General features: G+C 44.0%; 1 protein-coding gene across 1 annotated transcript in view; it reads right to left on the bottom strand.

The window, feature by feature from the left end:
- The window catches only part of sptlc3 (serine palmitoyltransferase, long chain base subunit 3), a 107,098-nt gene that overhangs the window by 40,517 nt on the left and 47,778 nt on the right, over positions 1 to 18,803 (bottom strand). The window contains exons 5-6 of the mRNA XM_060831168.1: positions 16,876 to 17,000; positions 11,843 to 11,936 (exon numbers count right to left, since the gene is read on the bottom strand). Coding sequence (XP_060687151.1) covers positions 11,843 to 11,936; positions 16,876 to 17,000 — 219 coding nt within the window. The remainder of the gene's footprint in view (positions 1 to 11,842; positions 11,937 to 16,875; positions 17,001 to 18,803) is intronic.

Below are 18,803 nucleotides of genomic sequence, written 5' to 3'. Positions count from 1 at the left end.
GGTAAATCTCCTCTGCACCATCTCGAAAGCTTCCACACCCTTCCTATAATGACATGACCAGAACTGAACACAATACTCCAAGTGTGGGCTAATCAAGACTCTATAGAGCTGCAGCATAACCTCATGGCCCTTAAAACTCAATATTCCTATAAAGGAAAGCCAACACACTGTACGCCTTAACAACCCTGTCAACCCGAGCAGCAACTTTGAGGGATCTATGGACATGGACCCCAAGATCCCTCTGTTCCTCCACACTGCCAAGAATCCTGCCTTTAATCCTGTATTCAAATTCCAAAATGAAACACTTCACGCTTTTCCAGGTTGAACTCTATCTGCCACTTGTCAGGCCAGTTCTGCATCCTAAGTAGGCGGGCAGGAGGCTGGAGAACACAGCACACCAGACAGCAATGTTTCGGGTGTAACCCCTCATTTCCTGTAGTAACCTTGGGTATATACTGTCTGGCCCAAGGGACTTATCTATCCAAATGTTTCAGCACATCCTCCTTCTTAACATCAACTATTTGACACTGTCCTCACAAACATCAAGGGGCTTCTCAGTTGTGAATACTACAAAGTATTCATTAAGGACCTCCCCTACTTCCTATGACTCCAGGCACAAGTTCCTCGACTATCCTTGATCAGCCCTACCCTCACTCTGACCATCCTCTTGTTCATCACGTAAGTGTAGAATGCCTAAGGGTTTTCCTTAATCCCACCTTCTAAAGCTTTTTCATGGCCCCTTCTATCTCTCAAGTCCATTCTTCAGTTCTTTCTTGGTTACCTTATAACGCTCTAGAGCCCTGTCTGATCCTTACTACCTCAATCTTAAGTAAGTTCCTTCTTCCTCTTGACTAGATTTTCCACATCCCTTGTGACCCAAGATTCCTTTGCCCCACCATCCCTTCCTTGCCTCAATGGGACAAACCTATCCAGCACCATCAGTAAGTGCTCCCTAAACAACCTCAACATTCTGGCATGCATTTCAGAGAACATCTGTTCCCAATTTTGCCACCCCAGTCCCTCCCTTAATTCTCCCTCCCCCATTTAAATACTTTTCCCAAACATCTGCTCCTATAGTAAAGGTCAGGGAGTTGTGATCACTATCACTGAAATGCTCTCCCACCAAGAGATCTAACACCTGGCCTGGTTCATTGCCAAGCACTAAATCCAAAAAGATCTCCCCTCTAGTCGGCCTACCTACATAGAGTCAGGAATCCTTCCTGGACACAGCTGACAAAAACTCCTCCATCCAAACTATCTGAACTAAGAAGGGTCCAATCAATATTAGGGAAGTTAAAGTCACCCATGACAACAACCCTGTTACTTCTGCACCTTTCAAAAATCTGCCTCCTAATCTGCTCCCCTGTGTCTATTACTACTAGGAGGTCTATACAAAACTCCCAATAAAATGACTGCCCATTTCCTGTTTCTGACTTCCACCCATACTGACTCTGTAGATAAACCCTCCTCGATGACCTCCCTTTCTGCAGGTATGATACTATTCCTGATTAGCAATGCCACTTTCCCACCTCTTACCACCTCCTCTATTCCTTTTGAAACATCTGAACCCTGGAACATCCAACAATTCCTGTCCCTGTGATATCTAAGTCTCCATAATGGCCACATCATAAGTCCAAGTACTGATCCATGCTCCAAATTCATCTTATTCCTGATATTTCTTGCGTTAAAATAGACACACTTCAACCCATCACACTGACTGCACCTTTGCCCTATCAACTGTCTATCTCTCCTCACAGACTCCCCTGCACATTGTATCTGGCCGTTCATTAGCTATTCCATCCTCAGATGGGTAGTTCGTTTCCACACCCCTGCCAAACGAGTTTAAACCTTCCTAAAGAGCTCCAGCAAACGTCCCGCCCAGAATATCGGTACCCCTCCAGTTCAGGTGCAACTAATCTTTCTTGTACAAGTCCCATCTTCCTCATGAAGGTATCCCAATGATCCACATTTCTGAAGCCCTCCCTCTTACACCAACCCTGGAGCCATGTGTTCTTTTGCACTTGTTCTATGTTCTGAGCCTTACTAGCACGTGGCACTGGTAGCAATCCTGAGATTACTATTTTGCTCGCCCTGCCTTTTAGCTTCCAACCTAACTCCCTATATTCTCTTTTGAAGTCCTCATCACTTTTCCGAGCTATGTCATTGGTACTGATGTGTATCATGACTTCTGGCTGCTCTGTCTCTCCTCCTTTAGAGATCCTGTAGACTCGATCAGAGATATCCCCGTTCACGACCACAGAATCTCCTATCTGTTCCTCTCACTTTTGAAACTCCTACTACTATCGCTCTCCTGTTCTCCTCTCTTCCTTTTTGAGCCATAGAGCCAGACTACATGCCAGGGACTTTGCTGCTGAGGCTTTCCCCGGTAGGTCATTCCCCCACCCCCCTGACAGTATCCAAAATGGTATACTTTTGTTGAGGGGGAATGCCACAGAGGGTCCCTGCAATGTCTATCTATTCTTGTTTCCTTTCCCTCTCCTGACAGTCACCTAGCTACCTTTATCCTGTAACGTAGGTGTGAATGCTTCCCTAGAACTCCTCTCTATTACCCCCTCAGCTTCCTGAATGATCCTGTTCCCTAACATAGTCTGTTTACAAGAATGATCCAGAAATGAGTGTTTCAGTGAGTGTGTGAATGTGAGTAATTTCACTGAAGCTGACAGAATACTGAGGGGCCTGGGCAGAGTAGACATAGAGATGATGTTTCCACTACAGAAGGCACTAGGATCAGAGAACCCAGCCTATGGTAAAAGGACAATCTTTTAGAATGGAGATAAGCATTTCTTCAGCCAGAGGGTGGTGAATCCGTGGAGCTCAAGCTCATTGATGCAGAAGGCTATGGAGTCATTGAGTGTATTTAAGACAGAGATAGATATGTTCTTGATTAGCAAAGAGATTAAGGGTTACTCGAGAAGGCAGGAGAACTTAGTGCTAGCCATGAATGAATGAATGATGGTGCAGATTCAATGGACCTAAATTTGCTCCAATATCTTATAGTCTTATGTTATTTAGCCTCCTTAATTTGTCTAATACCACTTCTCTAGTGATGGTAGCTAATTCCTTCCTTGTATTCTTTGGTATTAATGGAATGCTTCTAGTATCCTCCTCTTTGATGACTGATGCAAAATATGCGTTCAACTCCTCTGCCATTTCCTTGTTCCCCAAAACTAGCCAGATTCATTTTCTAAGGGATTACGTTCACTTTGACCTCTTGCTTCTTTTTTTAAGAAAACTCTGATCAGCTTCTATATTGGTGCTCATTTGCCCCCATAGGTTTTTTTTTATTAGCTTTTGTCTTCCTTTGCTGGATTCTGAATTTCACCCAGCCTTCAGGGCTCTCCCTGAATTTGGCCTCGTTATATGCTTTTTCTTTCAACCTAATACTCTCCTTAACTCCCTTACTCAGTCATGTTTAGGAACAGAATTTAATTTGGGGGTACAGGCAGTTGAAGGCACACAGCTATTGCACTCCAACAGTGAAGCAATTGAAATCAGGAATCAGTGCTGAGAACTTGGAGGAAATGGGTAGCTACACAAAGCGATTGGAGAACAGTGGTAATGTTTCTTGCACATCTATTTCCAGGCATGCCTCATTTAAGTATTACACAGCAGTGTGGCATACAGAATTTAATAGGCTGCAAAATGAACCAGAATCAATGAGTCAGTCTGTGGCTACATTATGGGAAGGTAATCAATTCCTTTGATGTGTTCATGGTGGATTGACAAACACAGAGGTGCGAACACACCTTACAATTATAAAGTGCAGTGCCAGCACAATGTTAAACTTTGCAGTCCTCTGTTGTTGACAACTGGCAAATAAATAAGGTCTTCATAGAAGGTCGAATTTCAGATTCAGCTACATAATCTGGCTTTATTAATTGAACTGTTTACACGTAATACTAAAAGATAAATGCCAGAAAAGTCAAAGTCTTGATGGACACACTAAACTACCACATTCCCATCCCTTTAAAAGGAAAGGACTTAATCCTGAAACTTCTTGAAATTCTCATTATGTTCTCTTTTAATTGCCCAGTGAAATCAGGAATGAAGTCAGCACTCAGTCATGGTGTTATGCAATGGGGAAAGACAACAAGCGACCACTAAATCTGGCATTTGGAATCATGTACCAGTTTGTGGTTAGGCCAGGAGACTGGCTGAACTTGCACTGGATCTACAATTAGATTGCCCTCTCAAATGGTCAGTGAGTACAGAACAAACGATTCATCTTCTGCTTAGATTATAGCTAATACTGTCTGAAAAGTTTGTGTACATGTCACTGCCCCAGTACTATGTTTACTAAATCATTTTCAAGCAGAGTCCAAAGCAATAACATACTTCCAAGAAAGCTTGCACATATGATAAAAAGCTAGTTTTTTTTTATTTGTTCTATTCTTTATGACTTACAGAAGTAGCATTGGAGGTTGGTGGAAAGGAATACAGTCACCAAATTGTTGTTAGACTAAACCAAGTTTGCACCCCACTATGTGGTAAGTTTGCTGCCACCATCTTGGTATAGGGATTCATGTGGTTGAGGAAAACCATTATCTGTAATAGGCTTTTATCGTTGAGACATAACTGATTTCACATTAGCAAATAGTTACAGCACTGAGATAGACATTGTTACAGAGATTGAGGATGTTAGGTCTCATTCCTTTCGGATCCTTAACTGCTCTGCCCAGAGTTCATGTGGCATCAGTATGACTGGTGCTTCTGGCACTCCTCAGTATTAAACCTTTCAGATCCTGATACGATAAACAACCTCAGTATTAGTTTCCAGTTATAATTCAGCAAAGCATTAAAATCAGACTACTTTGACATAACTCAAGTAACCAACCCTTTTCCTCCACCGTGGCTGACTCTTTAGTTAGCAAAAACTATTTTAAAACTGTCTGAAATATCTCACTTTACAATCCCATAGTGAGAATTAGAGGCTGTGGATTTGAAAGGTGTTGTTGAAAGAACTTTGGAGAGTTGCTGCAGAGGTTTATATATTTGGTATATATCACTGCCATTGTGTGCTGATGGTGAAGGATGTGAACATTGAAGATGGTGGATGGGAAGCAAATCAAATGAGCTGTTTTACCCTGGATGGTGTCAAGCTCAAGTGTTGTTGGAGTTGCACTTATCCAGACAAGTGGGATGCATTCCATCACGCACCTGTCTTGTATATTGTAGATGGTGGGACATACTTTGGGGAGTCAAAAGGTGAGTCAGAGTGCATAATTCCTTGCCTTTGACCTACTGTTATAGCCACAAATTATATGGCAGGTTCCATTTTAGTATCTAGGTCAATCATAACCCCCAGGATGTCAATAGCATGTTCTATACATCTGAGCACAGGTTGCTGTGCTTATGTTTTACACAAAATTGACAACACTCCCACGTTATACTGATAATTCAGCATAGGAAAATATTTCACGGGGGCTTCTATAAACCAAATTTGATTGAACCACACAAGGACAATTGATCAAAAACTTGGTCCCAAGCTCTGGCATGTCCTTTCTAAACCTCCCACCTCTCTACCATTTTCTTTAAACAAACTTTTGGTCACCTGCCCTAGTATCTGGAAGTGTCAAAGTTTGCTTGGTAACTTCTGAGATGTTTTTACAGGCAGTTTGCTATGTTGGGGTGCTGTGTAAGTAAGTAGTTATTGTTCTCTAGGCTGTTTTTGTAATTATAAATGAACAACACTTATTGGCAAAGCAATGAGGCTCATGCCAGTGTCTATCTAAATTTGACTAAAGGATTATTAAGAGAATCCAAAAAGAAAGCTGGTTTTATTTAAAACGAATAGCCATAACTCAAAAGATTGTGTTAGGAAGGAGCAACCAAAACAGTAATAAAAGAAAAGATGGGAGTTTCAGGGTTTTAAAAAAAAAATCAGACATGCATGTCTCCATTCTTAGATCCCTACAAAGTTGGCCTGGTTATATAAATCATTAATTTGGCCACCCAGCTGATATACTACTCCAGGTGGCCTCCACAGTAACAAAAACACCAACTACAGAAGTAATGTAGCAGCATAAAATGATATACCACAGTAGCCAGTGGGATTGTGATGGACCTGCACTACTGACTTGTGTTCAAGATTGGCACGGCAACCAAATTAAAAAATACTTCAAAACTGCGAGTAAACACTACAGAATCAAGTGAATGTATAGGACAGAGAGGAGGACATTTAGCCCATTACGTTAGACCCCACTACTTTTGAGCAGCAATCCCATTAATCCCAAAGAGGAGTTGTTGGAAAATTGGAATGAATCTCTCAATTGATGTTAACTATACTATTCATGTGAACAGTGATGCCTTAAGCATGTGAAGACACAGTGATATAGTGGTAGTATCATTGAAGTAACAACCCAGAAGTAGTTGGTGGAAATTTAATTAATAATTCTGGAATATAAGGCTGATGGTGACTGTGTTGAAAATGTGTTGCTGGTTAAAGCACAGCAGGTTAGGCAGCATCCAAGGAATAGGAAATTCGACATTTCGGGCATAAGCCCTTCATCAGGAATGAGAAGAGTGTGCCAAGCAGGCTAAGATAAAAGGTAGGGAGGAGGGACTTGGGGGAGGGGCGATGGAGATGTGATACGTGGAAGGAGGTCAAGGTGAGGGTGATAGGCCGGAGTGGGGTGGGGGCGGAGAGGTTAGGAAGAAGATTGCAGGTTAGGAGGGAGGTGCTGAATTGAGGGAACCGACTGAGACAAGGTGGGGGGAGGGGAAATGAGGAAACTGGAGAAATCTGAGTTCATCCCTTGTGGTTGGAGGGTTCCCAGGCGGAAGATGAGGCGCTCCTCCTCCAGCCGTCGTGTTGTTATGTTCTGCCGGTGGAGGAGTCCAAGGATCTGCATGTCCTCGGTGGAGTGGGAGGGAGAGTTAAAGTGTTGACCCACGGGATGGTTGGGTTGGTTGGTCCGGGCGTCCCTGAGGTGTTCTCTGAAGCGTTCCGCAAGTAAGCGGCCCGTCTCCCCAATGTAGGAGGCCACATCGGGTGCAGCGGATGCAATAGATGGTGTGTGTGGAGGTACAGGTGAACTTGTGGCGGATATGGAAGGATCCCTTGGGGCCTTGGAGGGAAGTGAGGGAGGGGGTGTGGGCGCAAGTTTTACATTTCCTGCGGTTGCAGGGGAAGGTGCCGGGAGTGGAGGTTGGGTTGGTGGGGGGTGTGGACCTGACGAGGGAGTCACGAAGGGAGTGGTCTTTGCGGAACGCTGATAGGGGAGGGGAGGGAAATATATCCCTGGTGGTGGGGTCCGTTTGGAGGTGGTGGAAACGACGGCGGATGATACGTTGTATACGGAGGTTGGTGGGGTGGTAGGTGAGAACCAGTGGGGTTCTGTCTTGGTGGCGGTTGGAGGAGCGGGAAGTGGAGATGTGGTGGAGGGCATCGTCGATCACGTTTGGGGGGAATCTGCGGTCCTTGAAGAAGGAGGCCATCTGGGTTGTGCGGTGTTGGAACTGGTCCTCCTGGGAGCAGATGCGGCGGAGACGAAGGAATTGGGAATATGGGATGGAGTTTTTACAGGGGGCAGGGTGGGAGGAGGTGTAGTCCAGATAGCTGTGGGAGTCAGTCGGTTTATAGTAGATGTCTGTGTTGAGTCGGTCGCCTGAGATAGAAATGGAAAGGTCTAGGAAGGGGAGGGAGGAGTCTGAGACAGTCCAGGTGAATTTGAGATCGGGATGGAAGGTGTTAGTAAAGTTGATGAACAGTTCAACCTCCTCGTGGGAGCACGAGGCAGCGCCGATACAGTCATCAATGTAGCGAAGGAAAAGGTGGGGGGTGGTGCCAGTGTAGTTGCGGAAGATGGACTGTTCCACATATCCTACGAAGAGACAGGCATAGCTGGGGCCCATGCGGGTGCCCATGGCAACTCCTTTAGTTTGGAGGAAGTGGGAGGATTGAAAAGAGAAGTTATTCAGGGTGAGGACCAGTTCAGTCAGTCGAAGGAGGGTGTCAGTGGAAGGGTACTGGTTGGTGCGGCGGGAAAGGAAGAAGCGGAGGGCTTTGAGTCCTTCGTGATGGGGGATGGAGGTGTACAGGGACTGGATGTCCATCGTGAAAATAAGGCGTTGGGGACCGGGGAAGCGAAAATCCTGGAGGAGGTGGAGGGCGTGGGTGGTGCCCCGAACGTAGGTGGGGAGTTCTTGGACTAAAGGGGACAGAACCGTGTCAAGGTATGTGGAGATGAGTTCGGTGGGGCAGGAGCAAGCTTAGACAATGGGTCAGCCGGGGCATTCAGGTTTGTGGATTTTGGGCAGGAGATAGAAACGGGCGGTGCGGGGTTGTGGGACTATGAGGTTGGAGGCGGTGGATGGGAGATCCCTGAGGTGATGAGGTTGTGGATAGTCTGGGAGATGATGGTTTGGTGGTGGGAGGTGGGGTCGAGGTCGAGGGGGCGATAAGAGGTGTCGTTTGGCCTCAGCGGTATAAAGGTCGGTGCACCAAACTACTACCGCGCCTCCCTTGTCTGCCGGTTTGATGGTGAGGTTGGGATTGGAGCGGAGGGAGTGGAGGGCTGCACGTTCTGAGGGTGAGAGGTTGGAGTGGGTGAGAGGGGTGGACAGGTTGAGTCGGTTAATGTCACGGCGGCAGTTGGCTATAAATAGATCGAGGGCGGGTAAGAGGCCAGCACGGGGTGTCCAGGTGGATGGGGTGTGTTGGAGGCGGGAGAAGGGGTCGTCAGAGGGTGGGCGGGAGTCTTGGTTGTGAAAGTAGGCACGGAGGCGAAGGCGGCGGAAGAATTGTTCAATATCTCGCCGCGTGTTGAACTCATTGATTCGAGGACGTAGGGGAATGAAGGTGAGGCCGCTGCTGAGGACTGATCTTTCATCCTCAGAGAGGGGGAGGTCTGGAGGGATGGTGAAGATCCGGCAAGGCTGGGAGCTAGGACCTGGTGTGGGACTGGAGCTGGGGTGGGGGTGGGGTTAGGAGTGGGGACAGAGATCGATGTAGGGGCGGGGTTAGACGTGGTGACGTTGCTCGGTGTGGGGGCGGGGTCATGCGTCGTGACGGAAATAAGCGTGGACGCGGGGTTACGTGTGGTGGCGAAAGTCGGCGTGGGGGCGGGGTTACGCGTGGTGACAAAGGTTTGCGTGAGGGCGGGGTTACGTGTAGTGACGAAAGACGGCGTGGGGGTGGAGAAACCTGAGGCGTTGTGGTCCTGCAGGTTAGTTGTAGCGACGCATGGCTGCAAGGGTGGAGCGGAGGATCCGGAGGGAGGTCTGGTGCTGGAGGCTTCGGATTTGTTGTAGGTACAGGTTGTCCTGGTTGGGTCCAAATTTTGTTGGTTGGAACGTAGTTCGGAGACCGTGTGGGATCAGTCGGTTCCGTAGGCAGGTGCTGAGGAAGGAGATGTGGCTGTGGTAGCGAGTCTGTTTGAGGACGTGGCTGAAGAGTTTAGGTAGCGACGCATGGCTGCAAGGGTGGAGCGGAGGATCCGGAGGGAGGTCTGGTGCGGTAGCGACGCATGGCTGATGGTGACTGTGACTCATTTAAAAACCCCACTAACATCCTTACCTGATCTGGCTTTCATGTCAGTCCAGACCCACAGCAGCATGGTTGACTCTTAATAGCCCGGTGAAATAGCCTAGCAAGTCACTCAGTACAAGGGGAATTAGAGATGGGCAACAAATGCTGGCCTTACTATTAGAACCCACATTAAATGAAATATAGAAAAATGAAAATTTTATGGAATTTGCTTTCCTACATTCTTTGCAATTTGCTTCTATCTTGTGCAGACCCAAAATGAAGGTTTAAAGTTGCCTAAAGACCTCACATCAGCCTGCCTAATAACGCATCTATCACATATACCATTATGATGCAAGACTTCAACATATTCATTCCCATAGATGGCTGCTCCTTATTATTTGTTCAATAGATTCTCAAGTTCAGCGCTCCAGGTTACAATCTATCGCCTGGCTTTGAAACCTCTGTTTGCATGTTTGAAATGGGATCCCGAGGATGTATACTATCACACCGGCTCTACAATCAGCTAAAGACAACTTTAGGAAAGACTGCAGGAGGAATCCCCATCCCTCACTGGCAAATTACTTGACAATGCTGCAAGTGCATGCCTTAACTTGATTAAAATTTTACAGAGTCGCTCAACAGCTCCACAAAGACTGGAATGCAACTCAATTTTCATTCATGTAAACAAATGGCATGATAATAAAGAATGTGAATATTGTTTGAATCTTGCACCTTTTTAGAAATACCCAAGTACTTATGGAACCTGTGGTTCCCAGTGACTTTCTTTGGGATTGGCTCTCCAATGTGTTTCCCTTTCCAAGCATCGCATCCTTGCCAGAGAAGGCTGCTTGAAGGCAGCAAATCAGAACCACTTGAAGGGCTAATCGGTGACTATATGCTGTTGCTTCAGGGATCTTAGTGACATCAGGTTTCCACCCTTCCCACAGGGGCACTGACACCTCCTTTAAACACCACCCCAACTTTGTCCTCAGGACACTGGAGTCAGAGGGCGATGCCACTTACTAGCCCTCCCCCACTGGCTATTTTTCATTTATAATTTTCTACAATCTGACAGAGAGCCTTGTTCTTTCCTAAGCTTCTTCAGTAGTACTCATTTGGCCACTCCCTAGGAAGTGCAGCAGTGGGAGACAGAGTGATTCAGTAGCAGTTGAGTGGACCGACTCCATAGATACTGCCATAAATGGGAACTTCCACAATGCCAATCCTAGTCTGCACCTCCTCATCTTCAGTATAGTGACATCAGCCAGGCAGCTTGTCCTGGTCATTGATGTCCATTGAGGGGGTTTGGTGGTGGTGCGGAGTGGGGGGGGCGGGGGGGGGGGCGGTAAGAAGAGATGTGGAATATCATTCCTTTTGATAAGGGTAATTATTGGCAAAGTTTTCCTTGTGAAAGAGGGGTTAGTAACTAAAAGAGATACATTTAAAGCGATGGACCTAAACACCTGGTGCAAGTTGAGGAAAAAGCTTTTTGTTTTCAAAGTGAATTGATGTGATCTGAAATGAGTTGACTGGATAGATGGTGAAACCAGATCCACAGAAAGTCAACAGAGAATCAGATAAAATGGTCAAAGGGAGAAAAGGAATTACAGGACGATGGAAGAAATAGAGTCACAGTCCTAACCAGACAACTCAATATAAGCATGATAGGCTGAATTCCATGATTCTACGCAAGCTGTAAATCTAACCGAAGCCCACGAGAAGCTGAACAATGTTTAAAGATACTTGACCTGTAACACTGATAATTTAAGAATAACTAATTCTTGAAATTATAATCACTTCACCATGCCCTTGATTCTGAAGTTCATTGATTCCCTACAAACCAAAATCAAACCTCTGCATTTTCATAACAACATGGGAATTGGCAGCAGGAATAGGCCGTTTGGTCCCTCAAGCCGTCTCTGTCACTCAGTAAGATTACGGTTAATCTGAAGATGGTCTCAACTCCACCTTCTTGCACACCCTTGATAACCTTGGACTTGTTTATTTGTCAACCTCTGCCATGAAAATATTCAACGGCCCATCTCCACTGCTCCCTGGTGGGTTAAAAAAATTCCGCAGACTCATGACCCATGGAGATACAATTTCTCAATTTCTACCTTAAATTGGTGATTATTTAGTTTTAAATTGCATCCACAAGTGGAAACATCGTCTCAGTACACCCTGTCAAGACTCATCAGAATCTTCAGTGCCTCAATAAAGATTACCTCTAATTCTTCTAAACTCAAATTGATTCAGGCCCAAACTGTCAACCTTTCCTCATAAGGTAATTCTTTCATCGCAGGTTCAGTCAGATGTATCAGGTGTAAAGACTGACGCAATGCCAGTACTCACTGTTGTGTTTAAATACTCGGATGATGGCTCCTGACAAACGAGCACCCAGGATAAGAGAAGTGTGGTTCAACTCATCGCTCAGAATAAGGCAGCCCTGCATTGAAAGACATTGAAAAGGTGTTAACATCCTGGAGCTTACAATCAATTGACTGCTTCATTTCAGTGTGACTGAAGCAATTTTAAAACAATGTACAAAAACAATTTCTGTCTTCTCCACGAATCTTTGCTAAGTGGAATTGAAAATACACAAAATTCTGAACATTCATGAGAGATATATTCAAGAAAAAAATGATCTTCAAAAATTAAATAACCTTAATCCTCCTTGGTTCCTTATCATATAATTTGTGAAATACTGGAAACTTTGGTTTTCGGTGATTATGAAGCATGTAGGGGCTTGCATACTATATTCGAAGATTAATGTTAATGTGATTCAAACTGATGAGCCTAATTTGGATAAATGTGAAGTATTGGATTTTGGTAAAATAAACAAAGGCAAGACTTATAAAGTTAAAAGCAGGGCCTTGGGTAGTGTTGTAGAATAGAGACACCGAGGTTCAGATACATAATTCTTTGAAATCTGCATCACATATAGATAGGGTGGTTAAGAAGGTGTTGAGCACGCTTGTCTTTGAGTATAGGAGCTGGGATATTCCATTGAGGTTGTACGGGATGTTGGGGAGTCCTCTTCTGGTCTCTATGTTATAGAAAGGATATTATTTAGGAGAGGGTTCAGAAGAGATTTAACAGAATGTTGCTGGGAATGGAGGGTTTGGGTTATAAGGAGGCGCTGGATGGACTGGTACATTTTTCATTGGAGCGTAGGAAGTTAAGAGATGACCATATAGAGGTTTATAAAATCACGAGGGGTATAGATAAGGCAAATGGTGGGTACCTTTTCCCTAAGGTGGGGAATTTTAAGACCAGGGGCATATTTTTAAGATGAGAGGAGAAAGATTTAAAAACGACAAGAGCTGCAATTTCGTTTTGAACAGTGGTTTGTGTGCGGAATGAACTTCCGGAGAAAGTGATGAATGCAGGTACAGTTATAACATTTTAAAGACATTTAGATAAGTATACAAATAAGCAAGATTTGGAGGGACATGGGCCAAGCACAGGCAGATGGGAGTAGTTTAGTTTGAGATTGTGGTCAGCGTAGACTAATTGGACCAAAGGGTCAGTTTCTGTCCTGAATGACTCTGATGATAATGATAATCTTTCTCTATTCTTGATGAGGCAAACATTAGCAATACCCAATTTCTTCTTGACTAAATTCCAATTTCTTACGCTCAATGGCATTACCATTGCTGAACCGCTCCACCATCAACAATCCAGGGGTCACAAAAACCGAACTGGACCATAGAAACACCATGGCTATAAGAACTGGTCAGAGTTTGGGAATCCTGTGATAGCAGCTGTCTCCTCAATGTTTGTTCATCATCTACAAGGCTCAACTCTTAAATGTGATGGAAACTCCACACTTGCCTGGATGAGTGCAACTCCAACAACATTCAAGGAAGCGCAATATAATTCAGGACCAAGCAGCCGGTTGATCACCACCACATCCGCTCCCCCCACTACTGACACAGTAGCAGCAGTGTATACCTTATTCAAGGCACATTGAAGCAATTCACCAAGGCTCCTTAGAAAGCACCTTCCAAACTCATGATTTCAACCAACCAGAAGGACAAGGGGCATTAGATACATGGGAACACCACCTCCTGCAAGTTCCCCTCTAAGCCACATACCACTGTCACAGTCAAAATCCTGAAATTCTCTCCCTGTCAGCACTGTCAGTGTACTCACACCACATGAACTGCAACAGTTCAAGGAGTCAGTGCACCATTATATTCTTGAGGACAGTTAGGGTTGGGGATAAATGCTGACCTTGACAGCGATGGCCTCACCTTATAAATTAATGTCTTAAAAAATTGCATATTGAGCGATGATGAGAATTGTCAATGGGGAGCAGGTGAATTGGAAGCTGCTTAGTGTTAACAACTGGAAGGACAAGCTGCCTCAAACTGATTACTCCGAAGAGACTTTTATTCCGTTGATTTGGGTCACATGGACAGCAGGTTCCACAATAGAGAACGAGGGGTGTGATTCTCCATCCAATAGGCAAGGTCCTCCTACGGGTGAATACTCTGCAGAGTAGACAGAGCTATTATCTGGCCTTTTGCCTGCTCTGCACCTGCTTTTGGAGAGTTCAATGTGCGCATGAGTACACCCAAAATAGATAAAGCTATCTTCCTTTGATGGCAACATATCAAGAGTTGATGGGTTGTGGCTGGGTGATTTGGCATCAAAGTAAAGGATGGCAGAGACCTTAAATGTTCACTGATTTTTGTGCTGTTATGTTTTCACTGGCTGGGCAGGGAAAATTTCCAGTGGAGCTGTTGTTTGTGTTTGTCAATGCGTCCCAAGAGACATGACTGCTTTAGAGAGGAATGAAGCATGGATTTAATATTAACTTCTCTTTATCAGAGGCCAGCTCAACTACTTGTATCGCCTTCTTTTAGGTATTTCAATGGCAGTTTTGGAGTTTTCATACGAATTGCATTGACTCCCTGCAGGAAAATCATCATTTCAATGGTGTTCCTTTCAAAAGAAAATTGACCAATTATGCTGAGAGTTTCATCAAATTGATTAATGACGACAACAACAACAATACATATTTATCAAACACCTTTAAAGAAGTGAAGCATCCAAAGATGTTTCACTGGACCATTATAAAATGGCAGCACGGCACCAATCTTTTATGATGATATTAGGGTAGCTGGCCAAAAGCTGTCAATGAGAACTGTCAAAAAGGGGAAAAATGAGATAGCGAAGTAAAGGTTAAGGGAGGGAACTCATAAAACCCAGTGTCTGAGTATTTGAAGGCACACCAGCCAATAGCAAAGTGATTAAAATCAGGGATGCTTGAATGGTCAGAATTAGAGATGATCTCAGAAGGTTGTGGATTGAAATATGTTACAGAATTAGAGATGGATGGGTTCACAGAGGAATTTAGAAACATGGCTATGAACTTAAAAATCGATGTCCTGTTTAACAGGGAGCCGGTGTAGGTCAGTGAGCACACTTAATAGGGGAATGGAACGTAGGGTATAAGTGTTTTAGATGAGATCAAATTTATGGGCAGAATGTGGGAGATCAGCCATTGCAAAAATCTAGTCAAGAGGTAATAACAGCACAAATGGCCTTTTTAGATGAGCTGAAACAGAGATGAAGCTGGGAGATTATATGGAGAGGGGTAAACATAGTAGTAATGTCACTGGTTTAATAATCTGGAACTCTGGACCTGGGTTCAAATTCTACCATGTCAGATGGAAAATTCTGAAATTAAAGGCTAGGCTAATGGCGATCACGGAACCAATGTTTGTTGTAAGAAAACATCTGATTCACCAATGTCCTTTAGGGAAAGAAATTTGCCTTCCTCACCCTTTCTGGTTTACATGGGACTCCATAGCAATGTGGGTAATTCTTAAAGGCCCTCAAATGACTGAGCAAGCCACTAAGTTCAAGGGCAATTAGGGAAGGATGGCAAATGCTGGCCTTACGAGTGACTACCACTTGCAGTAAAAGAAATTTTAAAAAGTGATCTTAGCACTGGTGCAAAATTGAAGTTAGCACCTCATCTCAGGGTCAAAGGTAACACCAAGGTTGTGAATGGAATGGCTTAATGTTGTATTTTGCCAGGGAGGGGGAAATAGTCAGTAATGAGGAAAAGGATTTTGGAGAGGAGACCTGGATAGCGGATAAGCTGTCTGACAATTTAGGGTGTAGGGAAGGCTTAAGAGATGTGATGGAGAAGTCATTCTGGACATTCATTTTATTTATTCATTGCCTTTCACTGGTTTTTTTTCCTGCGCATATCGTGGTTCACAAGATCAGAAATATTGGCAGGAATAGGTCGTTCAGCCTATCAAGCCTGCTCTACTATTCAATAAGATCACTGCTGATCCGATTGCAGCCTCAACTTTCATGTCTGACACCCTTCAACCCTCAACTCCCTTGAGGATAAATTACCACAGGATCTTTTACCTGAGGGAACTCGGTAAACATTTTCTCCAAAAGCGCAGAACCCTCTAAGCGCTGCAATGAAATCACAATTTTTGTACTCAAGCCCCGAGGAGGAACTTGAACTGGGAATCTCGCACAGGGAGTGTGTGCTGACTGAGCTATGACTGACATTCATTCTTTTCTGCAGCAGAGTTACACGACACTGAATTTTCTCAGCATTACACACCTCCAAATCCAGAGTGTATTAAAGTGGCTGCTGTGGTCACATTCTAGATTAGGAACAGAGACTATCCCCCAGCTTCCAAATCCTACTACAAATCAAAGGATTTCTCTCTCTCTGGCCTTTTAGATGTATTGAGTTTGGAGGTGATCACTGTATCTGATTTTAGAGTCAAATTATTAAGCAGACCTGACTCATTAACTGTAAATTAGTGCCACTGAACCTAACTATGCATCTTCAATTATTTTGTAGTGGTGTTAGCATAATTCTCCTTGGGGGGGGAGCTGTAAATTTATTGCAATATTCATGATGACAGATTCCATTTCTCTTTTTCTTTACATTGGATCTTGGCGTAGAAACAGGTTAATCGTCTACTGTCTCTAGGGAAGATGCATTTACAACAGTGCACGTGCTTAGCCTAAGGGGAACACTGATCATAGCTATTCTTGGGCTTCAACTCTATCCATCTCTCATATCCCTGAGACACTAAAATTCATATATTCCAATTTTAAATGTATTCAACAGTGGAGATTCCATAAACCTCTGGGGCACAGAACTCCATAGACTCACTGTGAAAAGTAAGAGTGAAGATTTTTTTATCTTTTTCTGAGACTGCACTCCTTTGTTTTTAATTGTCTAGCTAGGGGGAAATAATCTGTCAGTGTCTACCCCAGCAAGCCCCTTCAGGAACTTCTGTGCTCCATTGAGAATGCCTCTCATTCTTCTAATCTCCAGAAAATTTAGACTGCAGAAGTAGATGTGGACCAGCTTATAACAAGCAACAGCTCACCTTCCCAACTAGAGCAGGGATGTTCATTGAATTGGTTGCAAAGCCCATCCCGAACGTCATTGCTGCCTCTACACCCAAAAACTGGGCGACTAAACTCTCAAGCTGAATGTGTTTGTCAAGGTTGCCTGCAAAACAAATCAAAGACATCATTAAAATGTATAGTTTTCAAAGTAGTACCAACTACACAATGTAGTTGCACAAAGCATGAGCCATTCCTGCAGCAAGCATTTTATATCTAAGAATTTATCGTCTGCCCAAGCAATGGGCACACCTGGACACCAAATGTGTAGAAATCCATGATCAAAAGATTTAGTGGCATTGCAGTATAACCTTTTGGCTTGGGAGAGAAATAGAAAGGGGAAAAGAGAACAGCCTCAATGAACAGCCCAATAACAGTCTGCCAGATCATTGTCAAATTACTGTTTGGGGAAACTGTAATTGACAAATTGACCTCCCCTGTTACAGCTGAGACCATACTTCAAAAAGCACTTCAGCAGCATATAACCCCATGAGACATCCTGAAAGGTTGTTTATATAATGCAAGTCCTTTTCTTTCCTTTGAAGGTCTACCTCGCCGTATCATTTAAGCTTTCAGCCATCTGGTCCAATATCTCCCAGTGAGGTTGGATGTCAAGTTTTGTTTGATAAAGCTCCTGGAAAGCTCCTTGGGACTTGTTACTCAGTTAAAGGTGCTATATAAATGAAAGTTGCTGTTGTTCCATTGCACTGTACATTCACTAACGCATCAACCATCTCACTTGGCCTAAAACCTAAATTTTTCCAATGGAGCCTCTTTTTAAACAGGATGTTCTGCAATTTGTACTCAACACTCCCAGGTCAGTACATTCACAAAGCTCCAGGTGCCAAGCTGAATCTACACAGGGAGCCCACTGAACTTGAAGAATCCAGATTTCCAGGCAACTCAAAGAGAAACTATCAATTAAAGGGACTGCCACTTCTTGAAAAAGTTCTTAAAGCCCCTGGAAAAGACTCCAGTCAAGTGGGTATATTGGAGAGTTTGCAACAATTTTCCTTGAAGATGGTTGAGATGAGATCTGATAGAGGTGTTCAAATCATGAGGGGTCTGGACAGAGTAGTCAGGGAGAAATGGTTCTTGTTGGTGGAAGGATTGAGAAGCAGAGGATAAGATAATAGGCAAAAGAAGCAATGGTGACAGGAGGAAAAACATTTTCACTGAGTGAGCAATTAAGAATATGGAATGAACTGCCTAAGAGTATGGAGGGGGCATGTTCAGTTGAGATTATCAAGAGGAAATTGGATCATTACCTGAAAACAAAGATAGTTCAGAATTATGGAGAGAAAACTCACGAATGGAATTAAGTGAGAGGCTTATTCGGAGAGCCAACACTTACGCAATGGCCAAATGTTCCCATTCTCTGTTGTAATAATTCATTGACATTGAAACCCATTTGAGGTTGTCACAAATATTGAATGATGAGGGAACTAAGTTGTTCCAATAAATAAGGGGGAAGTAAAATGCAAACACAGAACTGCAGGGAGATGACAAAGGAACCTAACACCTAATCATACTTGATGACAGCTGTAGATAGAAATAGGCCATTCAACCCTTTAGGCCTGTTTCACCATTCAGCCTGATCATGCCTGATCTATACTTTGACTCCATAAAAACAATGGAAACCAGATTCTGGATTAGTGGTGCTGGAAAAGCACAGCAGTTCAGGCTGCTCCTTGGATGCTGCCTGAACTGCTGTGCCCTTCCAGCACCACTAATCCAGAATATACTTTGACTCCACCTACCCTCCTTTGTTCTGTATCCCTTAACCCAGCTGAACAAAAGTCTATCTGAGTTTTGAAATGTCCAATTAATCCTGACCATGTTATAAATGCTGGTCCCTTTAAGAATAAACCAAACCATGCTCCAGAGAAAATAGAGAACAGCAGATGCT

This window comes from Hemiscyllium ocellatum, chromosome 10, assembly GCF_020745735.1.
Source record: "Hemiscyllium ocellatum isolate sHemOce1 chromosome 10, sHemOce1.pat.X.cur, whole genome shotgun sequence".
Lineage (NCBI taxonomy): Eukaryota > Metazoa > Chordata > Chondrichthyes > Orectolobiformes > Hemiscylliidae > Hemiscyllium > Hemiscyllium ocellatum.
Note: the sequence above shows the minus strand (reverse complement) of the source record. Positions and strands in the feature narration are given on the sequence as shown.